This window comes from Nelumbo lutea, chromosome 1 (assembly GCF_056320005.1).
Source record: "Nelumbo lutea isolate HS-2025 chromosome 1, American lotus-T2T, whole genome shotgun sequence".
NCBI lineage: Eukaryota > Viridiplantae > Streptophyta > Magnoliopsida > Proteales > Nelumbonaceae > Nelumbo > Nelumbo lutea.
Window position 1 is genome coordinate 172,994,639 of NC_142684.1, and position 18,570 is coordinate 173,013,208.

General features: G+C 42.8%; 1 protein-coding gene across 4 annotated transcripts in view; it reads left to right on the plus strand.

The window, feature by feature from the left end:
- Positions 1-18,570, plus strand: part of LOC148879245 (Survival protein SurE-like phosphatase/nucleotidase) — a 122,071-nt gene that overhangs the window by 94,042 nt on the left and 9,459 nt on the right. For 2 of the 4 annotated variants that reach the window (XM_088960716.1, XM_088960717.1), the window contains one exon: positions 17,189-17,275. The exons of the other annotated variants lie outside the window; for them this stretch is intronic. In XM_088960716.1, coding sequence (XP_088816842.1) covers positions 17,189-17,275 — 87 coding nt within the window. The remainder of the gene's footprint in view (positions 1-17,188; positions 17,276-18,570) is intronic. 4 annotated transcript variants of the gene reach the window in all.

Here is an 18,570-nt window from a genome sequence, read left to right on the forward strand (position 1 = left end):
CTGGTTAACTTGGTGCTAAACCTGGCTCTACACTAGTGATTTAAAAGGCGTGGTGCACATGCGAGGCACATTTTATGTTATGCGCCTCACCTAGGTCCTAAGTGCACCCCTTTCGAAAGGCGAACGCCTGGTGCACCTAGGTTTGTGCCTAATGCGCCTCAGCCCAGGCATACGCCTTTATAAAGTTCTACACTTTTTGTTTTTTTTTTTGTTTTTCCCGAGAACCCTCTATTTGCTAATGTTGTTTATTCATTCATTCCAATAAAATATCTTCTTAAAAGACCCTAACATGGACTTGTTCGGGCTTGCCTCGAGGGGTGTGGTATAAAGGCAACTCAGAGAATCAAGAATGCAATATGTTTTACATCACATTATGGGCTATATTAATAGAAACTTGATTATCACAGTACAACATTAGGGGTTACTTATACCCAACTCCTCAAATAGGGATTTCAACCATAGTACTTCAGCCACACCATTTGCCATGGACCTATATTCAGCTTCAACACTGGAGCAAACAATAACATTTTATTTCTTACTCCAAGAAACAAGATTACCTCCTACAAAGGCACAATATCCAGATGTAGACCTCCTATCATCAACACATTTAACCCAATCAACATTTGTGTAAACTTCTATTTTCATGTGACCATTATCCTTAAATAGTATACTTCTGCCTAGACACCTCTTCAAATATGCTAATGTCCTCTTAACTGCAAGTAGGTGAGTAGTTCTAAGAGAGTGCATATTCTGGCTAACAACACTGACTGCATAACTGATATTTGGTCGTGTGAGACAAAGATAGAGAATTTTTCCAACTAACTGTTGGAACATAGCTTTATCTTCAAGGGGCTCTCCACCTTCTGCACTGATCTTGTGATTTTGTTCAATAGGTGTGTCAGCAGGTTTAACACCCAACTTCCTTGTTTCTTCCAACAAATCAAGAACATACTTTCTTTTGAAAACAAAAATCCCATGTTTAGACCGAGCTACCTCAATACCCAAGAAATATCGTAGCTTTCCCAAGTCTTTGACCTCAAACTCTTGATAAAGGAGTTGCTTAAGAGACTCAATCTCACGGGTATCACTCCCTGTCACTACAATATTATCCACATATACAGTAAGTAGTGCTAAGGAAGAATCCACTTTCTTAATAAATAGAGTGTGATTTAACTGGGCTTGCACATAGCCAAAATTTTCAAGAGCTTGTCTGAATCTATCAAACCAGGCTCTAGGAGACTGTTTCAGTCCATATAAGGCCTTATTCAGTCAACAAACCTTTTTTCCTATTTCAACACTATAAAATCTAGGAGGCAATTGCATGCACACTTCTTCTTGCAAGTCTCCATTGAGGAAGGCGTTTTTAACATCCATCTGATACAAAGGCTATGAGTAACTGGTTACAAGAGATAATAAAACTTTGATAGTATTCATCTTTGCTACTGGTGCAAAAGTCTCCAAGTAGTCTATGCCATATGTCTAAGTAAATCCCTTTGCAACTAATTTGGCCTTATACCTTTCAATGGAACCATCAGCATTATGCTTTATAGTAAACACCCATCTACATCCAACCGGCTTCTTCCCTTTACGTTGATGAACTAGCTCCCATGTATTATTCTTTAGAAGTGCATCTATTCCTACCTTCATTGCATCCTTCCATTCAGGTACTGACAAGGCTTCTTACATTGTTCTGGGAATGGGGATAGCAGCAATGGATGCCAAAAAGGACTTGTATGATGGAGACAAATGATCATAAGACAAGAACTGAGAAATACAGTGAGCTGTAGATGAGGTACAACGGTGTTTGCCTTTAAGGACTACAATGGGAAGGTCAAGGTCATCTAATGGAGGTGAAAGCTCAACAATGGAAAGAAAGTATCTCATCTGTAATGGAAAATGAAGGAACTGTGGTACCTGGATTTGGATCTACAAAAGGAATTGGGGCTGGCCTGGATTGCTGATGACCGAAATCAACCTCCTCCACCGTCTGTGATAATTTATCAAATCCTGGCACCTCTGACAACCCTCACTACACTCCTCTTCAATGATTGGGACAGGTAATGGAACTTCTAATGAATGAACCCCCACCTCAATACTCTCTCCCTAAGGAGAAACCTTAGGATAATAGGGTACATCCTCAAAGAAAGTGACATCCATTAGAGACAAACCTCCTCCTAGAAGTAGGTTCATAGTTGCAATATCCCTTTTGAGTTTGTGCATAATTAAGGAAAATGCATTTTGGAGCTTTAGGATCAAATTTAGAACGATGAGGACCAAGGGTTTGAACAAAGCAAGTACATCCAAAGATTTTAAAGGGGATAGTGAACAACTCTTTATCAGGATATAAAAGGGTGAATGGAGCTTTCATGTCAAGAACCCGTGAAGGAATACGGTTGATGAGATATACAACTGTATGAATGGCATCTCCCCAGAAATGTAAAGGCACATTGGATTTAAACATAATACTTCTAACCACCTCCAATATGTGTCTATTCTTCCTCTCAGCAACCCCATTTTGCTAAGGTGTATGAGGACATGTACTCTGATGGATAACCCCATGGTCAAGGAAATATGAGGCTAATGGTTTTGCAAAATACTCTTCACATTGTTGGATCTGAAATTTTTTATTTTGACCCCAAACTGGGTTAAAATCATCTAATGAAAGATTCGGGTTAAGGTGGGAACCTCATCTCGAGAACGCATAAGGTAACCCAAGAAAAGTGGGTATAGTCATCAACAAACAACAAGAAATATCTATACCCCCCGTAGCAGTGATATAATAAGGTCCCAAAACATTGGTATGCACAATTTCAAAAGGAATACTACTTTTATTACTCAATGAATAGGTTGTTTTACAATGTTTTGCAAGCTCACAACTTTCACATTTCAAATTGGACATCTGGATAGACTCAAACAAACTAAGAAACAAACTTTTCAAAGACCTAAAAGATAAATGACCCAATCGATTATGCCAAAGCATATCTTGACCAATAGACTGAGAAACAAAAGACCTCTTAACTTCACTATCTTCCCCATGTGAGCTCCCTCCAAGCAGGTATTTTCCATTCGTCTCACGACCAATCCCAGTCACCTTCTTTGTGTCCAAATCCTGAAAAACACATCGACCAGGGAAAAAAGTTGCCCAACAATTTTGGGTTTTAGTAATGCTACTAACCAAATTAGTACTAAGTTTAGGAATATGTAAAACTGAAGACAAAGAAATGGTATTGGACAATTTGATGTCTCCCTTGCCAGAAATGGGAACAAGAGAGCCATCAACAATAGACACTTTGTCTCTGCCGGATGATAAGTGATTAGTAAACAGTGAGGACAAGCCAGTCATATGATCAAATGCACCTAAATCTATCACCCAAAAGGGTTCAGTGTTACCTAGGGCTGAAGCATGATAAGCTGAGGCCCGTGTGCCTAAGTGAGCAAAAGCTGAAGTGGGAGGAGTAGATGTTGTGACTGATGATTGAGATAATTGTGCTGAATTACCAACTTCACTCTCCAACTGAGTTAGAGCAGCCCAAACAGCAGCTAAGGTGTCTAGGGATGCGGCTCTTGTGCCCGATGAGGTTGCACAATCAGTAGTAACAACCACATTGGCATTTCCCTAGAAACCTACTCCTAACCCCCAATGGCCATCATGGATGATTGGGCCCGCTTCCAGTAATTTGATCCGTCAAACTTGACAGCGGTAATCTGAAAATTGTTCTCAGGCATGCTACCAGAACCACCAGTCCCCAAAAAACCTTCCCCTTGATTCTTAAACTCCATTGTTGTCAACCCTTCTCGAGTTATAGGTAAAAAAAAAAAAAAAAAAAAAAAAACCTTTTTTAGAACTGAAACAGGTGAAATTACACCTAGAATTTGCTTAACAGCTGATCTAGAAGGTTCGGCCACCACCCAAAAACATTGAATCAGGTTTGTTAGTTTTCCAGCGAGCAGAAAACTCACTCTCGAATGCTGAAACTTGTCTAATTATTGCCCTAGAATTGGCAACAATCATAAACTTTATGGTTTCAATCCTAGAACTGATCATAGGTCAAAAAAGAAACCCTAAAATCTCAGGAGAGAACTAAAGATCTTTCAGCCGCACCTCCCAGATTAATAAAAAAGATTTCTTTTTAGGTTCAATCTCAAGAATAAATATCAACTTACTTAGAAAGGTCTAGCTGCCACCTTCAAACCAAGGTCTGAACCCTAAAACTGAGATTTCTTCCCTTCTGATTCTTCCTGATCGCTGAACACTCTCCAAGGCCCTACAAACCCTTGGGCATCAATTGCACACTGCGAGCAACCTCCAAGAACCTGCTGACGAACATATCTCTTCTGAAACTTCCAACCCTAGGAAGTTCTCATGTAGTCGGCCTAATTAGACTAGCATAAGAATTCCTAGGTTGGCTCTGATACTAAGTAGTCGAATAGGGCTGCAATCAGTCCTAGTTACAATGTGAAATAAACAAAGAAAAAGATTGAGAAGGAGAGAAGAAGACGAAGAGAAGAATTCAGAAAGAGAGTGTTGGCTAGAATTGTTGCCCCACTCTACTATTTATATTAATAATCAAATAAAGGGTGAAAAGGCTGAATTACCCTTACTGCTTACATGGCAAAAGAAATAAAAAGGAAATAATATAACTACCAACTGAATTAACTACTAACTGAAACTAACTACCATCATAAACTAACAAACACAATGAGGACCACATAAATAACATAATGGGGACCACATTAATGTTCTCTATGGTAAGGGACTTTCGACTCTTCAAACTTCCATGCTACTTCTTCGACTCGGACCAGCATTATTCTCATCTGCTTGGCCCGACCATCTCCCCTACCATTCGACTGACTTGATCGTGCCTACCCGGGGAACAAAAGTAACAAACACATTATATTTTGTTTTAACTAGGTGTGAGTGAATGTAGTCATAGCCAACCACCCATAGCCCTAAAAAGTGGAGGGTGGTTGGCCTATGACGCAATGAGTGAGTGACCCAATGTGTCTTTCTTGCATGGTAAGCAAGCATGCACACATTATGTCACCCCGAGGGCTCCTTAACGCTTCCTTTATTATACCCTCTACCTAAGGAACAACTACTAACTGAAAGCTAACATCCATTACCCGAGTTGTAAATTCTTGTTGCACGGCTTCATCCTTCCACCTTGGCTTTGCCAGTTGGTAGGATTATCTGACTGCAACCTCGGATCGGACAACATCAGATTGGTGTCATCTGTGGGATACGTACGAAAAGCCATTCCCAAATCTCCTTCCGCGCAATCAAGAACCATGCCAAGAAACGCATCTGACTACTCTGGAGCTCAATCCCCATCTCGGGGATCTCGTTCTCACCATATCTCTCCATCTCGGGAGCCCCAATAGCAAGCCACGATTGACCCCACACAGTTCCAAGCGATGCAGTAGAAGGTCGGCCAGATTCTTGCAATGATGGAAACCATGGGGTAGCCAGCACAGGCCCCCCAGACAGTTCCCCCTACCACTCAAGTGCTTACTACGAATAATCCTCGCTCTGAGGACCCCAAAAAGCATCACTCAGACAGGCGTAGGGTTCGGTTTGACTAAGAAAGACAACAATCATCAAGAAGACCAGACTCTCCAGCTCGGTCCCGCGCACCCGACGACCTCAGCAAATCGCACCATTCCACCCGGGTTTCAGCGAAAGATCGGCTTGGTCAATGTCCACCACAGCAGCCGATCTTGATCGCCAAATCCAGCTCAATCAGAGGCCGGCTTGCAATACCAAAAGGAGAGAAGTCTACAGGCGCGGCCCCAGCCAATAGAGATGTCGAAATCAAATAACTGAAGGAATGCCTAGCCAAGTTGGAACGTAGCCAAGCTGACAAAAGCATGGCTCCTCCAATGGCCTAGCTCGTAGAACATTGCGGCCAACTCGCGAAAGAGTCAGTCTTCACTCAAGAAATCGTGGACGAACTCCCGTCGGCTGGCTGGTGGCCTCCGTAGTTTGAGAAGTATGACGGAGCTTCAGACCCCAACTACCACGTCAAAGGGTTCAAAGTCGTGATGATGCTGCACAGCTCTTCCAAAGGACTCGTGTGCAAGGCCTTCGTTGCCACCCAGCACGGAGTAGACCCAAAACGGCTGTCGAGACGCGAAGGGACATTGGGCCCCTCCTCAGACATTACCTCGACCTCGACTTCATCGGCCTCGGCCCCCTAGACCATGGCCTCTTCCAACTCCACAGCCTCACCCTCAAATCCATCGACCTTGGCCCCCTGGCCATCAGCCTCATGGACCATGAACGCGGTAGCCTCGATAAGAGACCCTTGCTCGGACTCACTACTGGATCCAAAAGAAGAAGATGAATAGGAAGAATCAGAGGACGAGGAAGAAGACATCTTACCAAAGTGAAGGCTAGGATTGTGGAAAACCGAAGCACCAATCGAAGGACTACTTATCTTCGAGCTCCAAAGAACACTCTTCACAAATGACAAAGTGAAAATGCTCTTCACTCCCCTTTTACAGGACTCCCAACGACCCAGATTGGCATCGATTCAATGCCACCCTCTAACAGCTCGGGAAGACGAAACAATGCCTCCGCTCTCCACACACATGTAGCCTCGGGGAAACGAAATGGCACACCTACTGACCCGTCTCGGAAGCAGCATGGGTGTCGAACCAGTTAGTTCAACCAACAAACCGACTTCACCCCGGGTCACTCAACTCGAAATGCGTGATCAACCGAAGTTCAAGTTACTTAATTGAAAACCGCAGAGCTCTTCCACGCCACACCGCGGCCGAGCACTACACTCAACTTCGGAACTGGGGGAGTGGTGTTTGGGTTGTGGTTGAGCTGTCTTTGGGCGCCATGTGGCAGCCTTTTTGGCCATCTTATCTCCCCTACCACTCGACTGACTTGTGCGTTGAAGTGCCTACCTAGGGAACAACTCCTTAGGCCTCTGACCTTTTTCTTGGTTTTAGATCTTGCTACGCGACTTCTAAAAGAATGGTAGGATCCATCTAATGGACGCCATAAAGGTTGCGGAATGGGTGGGCGAATTTCAAAAATTTTCCTACCTTCTCCCAACTGGGAATCATATTCCCTAAATTTAGAATACAATATTCAAGGATCCTACTTGAACCATAATCAAACCAGATTTGTACCAAAAGACAAATGGGAGGAATATACCTGATCCGGAGAAGCAGTATCTCCCAAAGTTGGTGTTCACGCCCAAAGAATGCTCCAAGATCCGTTCCTGCTGAAGATGACACAGCTGTGGATGGAACAGAACCAGCAGGGTGCGTCCTACACACTGGATCCTTCATAAGAATCCTCTGGAAGTACTAAACACTGAATCTTTTTCAGTCTTTCTTGCAAGACTGATGTCAAGAACAGATTTCTTGACTTTCTTTTTCTGCAAAGATCTAATCTTGCAAAAACAGATGGCGGCGGCAGGAGAACTCCAAAGGCAAAAAAGCTGAACTGCTTCTTCCTTCTTTTTCTGGAGTATGAGATATGATCTTAATTCGCAGGAACCTTTCTTGCGATTTCTCTTGGTTCGAAATTTGTTGTATTTCTCTCTTTCTTGGTTAGGGTTTCTCCTCCTTTCTTCTTGATTAAGAAACCTCCTAATTAGGAGTTATCCCAATCCAAATCAGTATTTGGAGAGGGGATAATCTTAATCCTATCTGTAGATAAAGTTAGCTTACTCCTGATCTTATCAGGAGGTTACCAGATTCAAATCTAATTTGAATTTGGTCTCCAAGAGTGGATAAGGCTAAAGGCCCAATCCTTTTACTAACATTAATCTCAGATTCGCCCCAAGGATGGGTGATCATATCAGCCCACCTCGAAATGGGCTTCCGGGCCATTAAGTGTTCAGTGTCTAATTACTTTCCAATCTGCTGCCCAGTTGGGCTTCTTTGTATGGCGTGGGACCCAAGCATTGATCTACACACCAGCCACATGGGTTCGGCCCAGCTTTTAATACAAGGCCCAACCGAATTCACTGAAAAACTCAATGAACCCCTTGAGTCCATCATATGGACCCTATGGGCCCAACACTTACATTAAGTGGTCCCTGGGCCAAGCCATCTTATAAAAACCCAGGGACTGTGGGCAGGTGCAAGATTAGCCCATCAGGTATTATCCTCAATGGTCTTACACTTAACCTCTCAGCCCTTAATGATCAAGCACTGCCCGACAAGAGAGGACCTCTCCCTCGGCTGCAAGGAACAGTGCCACACTCTCCTTTGCAAACAATTTGAAACTGTACATATATATATATAAATATATTAATTTTGCAAAACAAAATTCCAACGATTGAAATCAACTACCGGCAGTTTGGTTTCCATTAGAGAGAGTGCATTCCCGATCATTACCCTTTGTCCGACAAAGTGGCTGATTCTGTCACTATGATCACCCACTCAGATGAATTCTCAAACTGCCCCAACATACCCAGGTTTTGATCCCCGCTAAGGATCTCACTGATTGGCATATCAAAGGCAGTCTGATCCAACACCTAGTGAAGTGTCATAATCGAGTCTAGGGGTCAGGTGTAATTTTCCAGTTTTGCCCATCTATCTTCAAGGTCCAGGGCAAGACTGGAAAACTGGTCCGGTTCAAGGATTCAAGTAATCCCATACTGCATGTGCCTCGGGTCTTACCCTGGTGGCTGAGACAGGCCATCCCAACACTTGGTGGCACACCAGTATCAGCCTTGGCAGGATAAATCTCCCCAGACTTATCCAACGGCTGTGAACATTTAAAATTAACACGAGTCTCTATAAATGTCCAGTTTTAGGGTTTTACACAGAATTAAACCAAACAACATGAATCAAACATGCACTTTATTTATTTCCACTAAATAACAAAAGTACATCAAATCAGATTGAAGCTAAGGGCATACAAAAACTGTCTAACAGCTCCCACTTGCACTTAGGTCCAATCTGGTACAAGCCGGAGTCCCATACTTTCCACGTGTTTCTCAAACACTTTCTGTGTCAGTGGCTTAGTCAATGGGTCTGCCACATTATCCGCTGATGCTACCTTTTGAATCAGGATGTCCCCTCTACCAACGATCTCCCGCAGTACATGGTACTTTTTCTCGATGTGCTTTGACTTCGAGTGAGCCCGAGGCTCTTTAGCCTCGGCGATCGCTCCATTGTTGTCACACAACAACGGGATGGGTGATGTGCTGGATGGAATCGCTCCCAATTCGTGTATGAACTTCTTCATCCACACGGCTTCCTTGGCAGCTTCACTTGCGGCAATGTACTCGGCCTCGGTTGTGGAGTCTGCAGTGGACCCCTGTTTGCTGCTTTTCCAGCAAACAACACACGATCCTACCGTGAAAACATACCCAGATGTAGACTTTCTATCATCTGGATCCGACTGGAAATCGGCATCGGTATACCCTAGAACTTGCAGTGAACTACCATCGAATAACAGACAAAACTCTTTTGTCCTTCAAAGGTATTTGAGTATGTTCTTCACAGCAGTCCAATGCTCCTGCCCTGGGTTTGCCTGGAATCTGCTTACCACACTCACCGCCTGAGCAATGTCAGGGCGAGTGCACAACATGGCATACATGATGCTCCCTACGGCTGAGGCATAGGGAACGTCTCTCATGCTCTCTATCTCCTCAGAAGTCTTGGGAGACATCTTCTTGGAGAGAGTGACTCCGTGCCTGAAAGGAACATTTCCTTTCTTGGAGTTCTCCATGTTGTACCTCTTGACAATTTTGTCAATATAAGCAGCCTGGGATAATCCAATTATCCGCTTCGATCTATCTCTATAGAGTTGAAGACCCAGTATTTATGAAGCTTCTCCAAGATCTTTCATGGAGAACTGCTGTGATAGCCATACCTTGACCGAAGTCAACATTCCTACATCATTACCAATGAGTAGGATATCGTCCACGTACAACACCAAAAATGTGATCTTATCCCCACTGGACTTCCTGTAAACACAGGGCTCATCCGGATTCTGCTCAAAGTCAAACGTTTTGACTGCAGAATCAAAATGGATGTTCCAACTCCTAGAAGCCTGCTTAAGTCCATATATGGATCTATTAAGTTTACATACCATGTGTTCCTGACCAGCAGCAATGAAGCCTTGCGGCTGCTGCATGTAGATATCTTCACTAAGATCTCCATTCAGGAACGTGGTTTTGACATCCATTTGCCAAATCTCGTAGTCATGGTACGTTGCTACAGCTAGCAGGATCCTAATGGATTTAAGCATGGCCACGGGCGAAAAGGTTTCCTCATAGTCGATGCCTTCTTTCTGAGTATACCCTTTCGCCACCAAACGAGCTTTAAAGGTTTCAATCCTGCCATCGGGGCCCTTTTTCCTCTTGTAGATCCATTTGCAACCAATTGCTTTTACCCCGGAGGGCGGATCCACTAGAGTCCAGACTCCATTGGTCTCCATTGAGTCCATTTCAGCTCTCATGGCCTCCACCCACTTCTGGGAGTCTATGTCTAACATAGCTTCCGCGTAAGTCACGGGATCCTCTTCACTAGTCAAGGTTTCCACCAGGTAACTATCCTGGTCATAACCGTATCGGACTGGTGGTCTGGATACCCGGCTGGTTCTTCTAGGTTGGTCATTACCTGGAATTTGTGGGACATTTCCCAGTGCTCCTAAGCTCTCCTCATCAAGAACTATTTCCTGACGATGGGTGTCCAGGATGTAATTGGATTCTAAGAATTGGGCGTTTCGACTGCAGAACACTTTCTGCTCACTCGGGTCATAGAATAGATAACCCACCGAATCCCTTGGGTAGCCTATAAACAGGCAACGGATGGTTTTAGATTCCAACTTGTCCGCACTTGTTCTTTTAACGTGTGCAGGACAACCCCAAATCTTCAAGTGTCTTACACTTGGCTTCCTTCCGGTCCAAAGTTCATATGGAGTTTTCGGAACTGATTTGGTTGGAACCCGATTCAGCACGTGGATAGCAGTCTCTAATGCATATATCCCCAAAAGGATGTGGGTAATTGTGAGCGTATGAGAAGTGACCGGACCATGTCCAACAAGGTCCTATTCCTCCTCTCTGAAACACCGTTGAGTTGAGGTGTAGCAGGAGGAGCTAGTTGTGACACTATCCCATTGTCCCTTAAGTAGTCCCTGAATTCGTCAGAGAGATACTCGCCACCTCGATCTGATCGAAGGGCCTTAATTTCTCTCCCTAACTGTTTCTCGACTTCCTGTCTGAACTCTTTGAACTTTTCAAATGATTCAGACTTATGTCTCATTAAGTACACGTAACCATATCGTGAAAAATCATCTGTAAAGGTGATGAAGTACACGTTTTGATTCCGTGTCCTAACACTCAGGGGACCACATACATCAGTATGTATCAGGTCAAGTGTGCCTTCAGATCTTTCAGGCTTACCGTCAAATGGCCGCTTAGACATCTTACCTTGAAGGCAAGGTTCACAAGTGGGAAGATTTTCTACGGATAGAAAATCCAAAGGACCATCCTTTACCAGCCTTGTGATTCGGTCAATACCGATATGGCCAAGTCGGTAATGCCAGAGGCACGTGGGACTTACTGTATCATGATTCCTTTTCTTGGGATTTTCGACTGACGTAGTTTCGGTTAAGTTAGTTTCCAGAGAAGGATGTAGAACATAGAGACCGTTCTCTAGTTCCCCGCATGCGATGAATTTATTATTCCGTTTAACAGTAATTATATTACTAAAATAAACAGTATATCCATCAACACACAGTTTTGAAATAGAAATTAAATTTCTTCTCAAGTTTTGTACATAAAGACAATCTTTAAGTACAAGTATTCCTTCTTTAAAAACTAATTCTACGGTTCCTATTGCCGCCGCTACAACACTTGCAGTTGTTCCCAAGAATAGTGTCACCTCACCTTCACTCAACCTTCTGCTAACTTTGAACCCCTGCAGTGAGTTACACGCATGAGTTGAAGCCCCGGAGTCAACACACCAGGACACAGAGGTAACTAACATGTTAGTTTCTATGACACAAGTTTCGATGTTACCTTTCTTAGATTCCAGGTAGGCAGGACAGTTCCTCTTCTAGTGGCCGGTCTGCTTGCAGAAGTGACAGACATCAGATGCCTTGTTCTTCTTCTGCTTCTTAGGTTTGGCAGCCTTCTTCTGAGGCTTCTTTGCCTTTCTCTTTTTCTTGCCCGATTTGTTAGCTTCAGCAAGCATAATCACAGGCTCATCCTTCTTGAGTAGATCCTCGGCTCTCTGCAACATATTGCTGAGTTCCTGGACGCTGACATTCAGCTTATTCATATTGTAGTTCACTGTGAACGCATTGAAGGAAGAGGGCAAAGTATTGAGGATGGCATCCACTTGCGTGTCAAGATCTAGCCCGGATCCAAGAGCTTCAAGTTCGTTAATGTATCCCATCATCCGAAGACAATGGTCATGAACTTTCTGCCCTTTGGTCATCTGCGCGGTCATGAACAATTTCAGGACCTTCTGTCGAGTAGAACGATTTTGCTCTTCATACATTGTTCTTAGACTGTCCAATATGTCCTTGGCTAGTTCGATCTGATCGAACTGCCTCTGTATTGAGTTGTCTAATGAGGCAATGACAAAGCAGCGGGCTAGGGAGTTCTTATCCTCCCACTCTTGGTAATCCCTCCTACGAGCCTCAGAAGCCCTATCACCCGGACGTTCCGGGGCAGGATTTTTCACCACCTTGTCTAACTTTTCGGAAGTTAGGACTAGCATAAGATTTTTGTACCAGTCGGCATAGATTGGGCCCTTAAGCTTGTTATCGTCTAGAAGCTTTGCAAATTGACCGTTTGCCATTTTCTGATAAAATAGCAAAATCATTAGTCCACAACCTTAGTTTGATTCATGTTACCTACATAGATATGGCTTTTAATCTATGTTCCATTCCCATTTGTTCATCTCTGAGATTTCCCTCCTTTCTCAGTGACGGAGACGACGAAATGTCTCTAGAAATGTGGGAAATCACATGGGGTGCGTGAAGCCAACTGTTTCAGCTGCATAACCCCACCACCTTTCTGTGACGGATCATATCCACTCATCAAATGAGTTTCCTTTTGGCCTCTGTCAGACAAGGTTCAGAGCCGTTTTCAGGTAAACCTTTCTGTCCAGTGAGTGCACACCCATCATATTCAGGTTACGCCAAGGTACCGTGAGAGAGTTCCCATTTTCTGGTGAAGCCCCTCCCACATCGGTCTATGACGCCCCTATCATCTTATGAAACACTCTAATAGATCCAACAGCAAATGGATAGCCCAATTTTATGGTGTGTTTCCTCATCACTGAAGGACCCATCATTGTGCTAATGACGGAAGGCCTTTAGAGAGTCCATCATATGGGTCTCCCTATCACATGCATTCATATTTGCTAGAGGGAACAAAAATACGCCCTAGTTTTAATTTAGGTCAAACCAGAGTGGCTCCCACTGACTTTCATAAAGTCAGATTTCTAGTGGGCCTTAATCGGCTAGGGGTTCCGTATGCATCCCTTTTCAGGGTTGTGGGGCCCACCAAGCAAAGAGGGGTCATCCAATGACCTTGAAGGACACCATGGCAATGATGTGCATTCAGCCATGGTGTGCGCAAGAGCCACTAACGAGTCTTCATGGGCCAAGTACTTATGGCCCATGGTCGCAGCACATCAAACATCCAAACATCACATGTAAAGGAGGAATTGATCCAATCAATTAACTGCTGTAAAGCCCATTGAATAGCCCATTGAAATCCAAGTCATTAACAATTAATGTCTACTAGGTGTATGGGCTGAATCGCAGATAGCAGTTCGGCCCATACAGCTTATCTCACAGTAATGGGCCTTTTGCAGTTTTAACCCTTTAAAACTGGGCTTTACAGGTGGGCTGAATTAATCCCTGTAATTGAACATCAGATTTGGAACAGCAAGTGTGAGAAATACAGACTGAAAAACAGTCCCTATCGAACCCCAGATTCGGTCCAAACAGTTTTGGTCCAATCTAGTCCGAGAGGATCCAAAACTGATTTTCAATTCAAGAATTAATTCATGAAAGAACTGAAATTAATAATTTTGATTTCAAACAATCACAAATCAAACTATGGACTGTCCGCACCACCTGCAAAACAGAGGTTAATCACAAGGGTTGCAGTTTCACAAACTACAAATCGCAGAAAGCGATTTCTCCAACTGCAAATCTCCAGCGCCTTCTTCTTCTTCCTTCTTCTTTAATCAAGAAAAATAACAGAAATCCTATTTCTAATAATTACATTCTTGATCAAATCCTATACATTCAGTCTAAAAATAAAAAAAAAATATTTACAAACCGAATTAAATGAAATAAATAAATAGAAAGAAAAAGGGTGCGCAGACTATCTGCGCCAAATCTGCACTGTGATCTCCAGGTTCGAACAATCCATTAAATCAAAATAAATAAAGAACAATTCTAAATAAATTTTGGATTTAATAAAAATTAATTTCAGATCAATCGCCCTTAACAAGAAACAGTTTCTTGAAATAAAGAAAACAATCTGCGCAAATCTTGAAAGAACACCTTCTATCCATCTGTGCAAGGTCAGATCTGATTTTCTTTTGGTTCAAGATTCGAACCTGTGGCTTTGATACCACTGAAACAATGGTAGGATCCATCTAATGGACGCCATAAAGGTTGCGGAATGGGTGGGCGAATTTCAAAAATTTTCCTACCTTCTCCCAATTGGGAATCATATTCCCTAAATTTAGAATACAATATTCAAGGATCCTACTTGAACCATAATCAAACCAGATCTGTACCAAAAGACAAATGGGAGGAATATACCTGATCCGGAGAAGCACTATCTCCCAAAGTTGGTGTTCACGCCCAAAGAATGCTCCAAGATCCGTTCCTACTGAAGATGACACAGCTGTGGATGGAACAGAACCAGCAGGGTGCGTCCTACACACTGGATCCTTCACAAGAATCCTCTGGAAGTACTAAACACTGAATCTTTTTCAGTCTTTCTTGCAAGGCTGATGTCAAGAACATATTTCTTGACTTTCTTTTTCTGCAAAGATCTAATCTTGCAAAAATAGATGGCGGCGGCAGGAGGAGAACTCCAAAGGCGAAAAAGCTGAACTGCTTCTTCCTTCTTTTTCTGGAGTATGAGATTTGATCTCAATTCTCAGGAACCTTTCTTGCGATTTCTCTTGGTTCGAAATCTGTTGTATTTCTCTCTTTCTTGGTTAGGGTTTCTCCTCCTTTCTTCTTGATTAAGAAACCTCCTAATTAGGAGTTATCCCAATCCAAATCAGTATTTGGATAGGGGATAATCTTAATCCTATCTGTAGATAAAGTTAGCTTACTCCTGATCTTATCAGGAGGTTACCAGATTCAAATCTAATTTGAATTTGGTCTCCAAGAGTGGATAAGGCTAAAGGCCCAATCCTTTTACTAACATTAATCTCAGATTCGCCCCAAGGATGGGTGATCATATCAGCCCACCTCGAAATGGGCTTCCGGGCCATTAAGTGTTCAGTGTCTAATTACTTTCCAATCTGCTGCCCAGTTGGGCTTCTTTGTATGGCGTGGGACCCAAGCATTGATCTACACACCAGCCACATGGGTTCGGCCCAGCCTTTAATACAAGGCCCAGCCGAATTCACTGAAAAACTCAATGAACCCCTTGAGTCCATCATATGGACCCTATGGGCCCAACACTTACATTAAGTGGTCCCTGGGCCAAGCCATCTTATAAAAACCCAGGGACTGTGGGCAGGTGCAAGATTAGCCCATCAGGTATTATCCTCAATGGTCTTACACTTAACCTCTCAGCCCTTAATGATCAAGCACTGCCCGACAAGAGAGGACCTCTCCCTCGGCTGCAAGGAACAGTGCCGCACTCTCCTCTCATTGATCCCGAGAATTAAAACCATTTGCAAACAATTTGAAACCGTACATATATATATAAATATATTAATTTTGCAAAACAAAATTCCATCAGAGAGAGTGCATTCCCGATCATTACCCTTTGTCCGACAAAGTGGCTGATTCTGTCACTATGATCACCCACTCAGATGAATTCTCAAACTGCCCCAACATACCCAGGTTTTGATCCCCGCTAAGGATCTCACTGATTGGCATATCAAAGGCAGCCTGATCCAACACCTAGTGAAGTGTCATAATCGAGTCTAGGGGTCAGGTGTAATTTTCCAGTTTTGCCCATCTATCTCCAAGGTCAAGGGCAAGACCGGAAATCTGGTCCGGTTCAAGGATTCAAGTAATCCCATACTGCATGTGCCTCGGGTCTTACCCTGGTGGCTGAGACAGGCCATCCCAACACTTGGTGGCACACCAGTATCAGCCTTGGCAGGATAAATCTCCCCAGACTTATCCAACGGCTGTGAACATTTAAAATTAACACGAGTCTCTATAAATGTCCAGTTTTAGGGTTTTATACAGAATTAAACCAAACAACATGAATCAAACATGCACTTTATTTATTTCCACTAAATAACAAAAGTACATCAAATCAGATTGAAGCTAAGGGCATACAAAAACTGTCTAACAACTTCATCCTTCCACCTTGGCTTTGCCAGTTGGCAGGATTATCTGACTGCGACCTCGGTTCAGGACACCTCGGATTGGACAACATCAATTCCCACTCCCCAGAGAACCTCATAATGAAAATAGAAAAAAAAGGCTTGTATTGATTCAATTGACCATGATTCAATCTTTAGGTTCTTAGAGAAGAAAATGGATCTGATGTCACAAAGGCTTATTCATATTAAATGAAGTAAAACAAGGTGACATATTGTTGTATTGTTCAAAAAGTTTGACTAATAGCCATACATTGAAAATACAAAGAGCCCAACAATCATGAAGCTATCTACTACATATCTTGCATATATACTTTTGATACCTAGGTCATGAATAACAAGCGCTAATATTTACCTTTTGTTCTATACTCCATATTGTAACTTCTTGTATGATAATCTAAACTTATATTAGAATGCTTCTTATGACATTTATGTCAGTAAATATTAAGTGTAAGTCCAATATGTCAACATGAAACTTCTAGGTTCTAAATATTTTTAGCATGTTTCCTATTAATAACCGATATTTTGATTGAATTCAGTATTTTGAACCTTGTTTTTGAGTAGCAATAAAGGCATGCTGTATTACTCTCAAAAACCTTGTCCAAATGGGAAGGTACATAAAAATTGTTTAGGTAAATTGATTCCTCTTAATTCATAGGAAGATAAGGAAGACACAGTTATTCACGAAACTCATGTGATCAAAAGATCAATTGATTTGGAGCAAGTGGTGAAAACTGAAGTTGAGGTAAGTGTTGACAGTTGTTTATGTATTCAGGTTTAGTACCATAAGGGTACTGTTGTAATTTCTCATATGTTTATATTGTTCGACTGTACTAGTATAAATAATAAAATCATTTCTTCGCCCCCTATGTTCTGGAGGGCTTTCAGTCACTCGACTCACCTCTCTTCTCTCCTCTCCTCTCCTCTCTTCACTTGCTCTTGCTCAACATGGTATCAGAGCAAGTCGTCCAGGCCTGAAGGGTGGTGTCAAGCTAACTACTGTTGCATCCAGTGCTGTCTCCAATCGAACTCCTGATCTGGTGAAGTCAGTTCGACCCAGAAGTTACAGAGTCTTTTCGTCTTCTAGCCCAGAAATTGCTCCTCCTGTCTGCTCGATTGTAGAGAGACTATTGTTTGCAGTTCGTAGAGGGTGTTCTGTCTTCAGAAAGGCTAGCATTTGAAACTAAAAGAAGTATTGCTCATCTTCTGTTCGGCTGCCTATTGTTTGAGGATTCGTAGGAGGAGCTCTGGTTTATAGTCAAGGAGTTCTGGTTTACCATAAGGGAGATTATCATCTAAAACTAAAAGAGGTACTATCATCCTTGTTTGTTCGGATGCCTATTGTTTGCTTAACTGTTCGGCTACCCTATTGTTGTCTGTTCGACTGATGAACTGTTCGGCTGCCCTACTGTTAAGGGACTGTATTCCTTAACACAGTAACTGTATTCAAACCTTTTTTTGTTGGTATTGTGGACTGTTGATGGTCTGTTTTAGCCGACTAATTGTCTGCTCAACATTAATCTTATTAATTGACTGTTCGGCTACCCTATTGATCTCCTTGACTGGTTAGCTATCAGCCCTACTAAGTAGGTCATTCAGACCTATTCTTGTACTGCAACAGCAGTGTGCAGACTTGTTTCAATGAAACCGTAGGTCAGAAGGACCTGTTTCAGTACTGCAACAGCAGTGTTCAGTTTGTTGTTTGTTCTCAGTGAAACTGTAGGTCAGAAGGACCTGTTCTTGTACTGCAACAGCAGTGTTCAGTTTGTTATTTGTTCTCAGTGAAATTGTAGGTCAGAAGGACCTGTTCTTGTACTGCAATAGCAGTGCTCTTTCTTTTGTTCTCAGTGAAACCGGTGGTCAGAAGGACCTATCTCCGAAATAGTCTTGTACGGCTGTACCTTTTTGGTTGTTGTTTCAACTTTTTATTCAGATATCATGGGCAGTGAAGATACCACATCTGGAGTTTTCCTCAATGTTGAATGGAATGGGTGGGGGTGACCTATCATTTCCCATGGCTGTTGTCCCTCTTGATGGTTT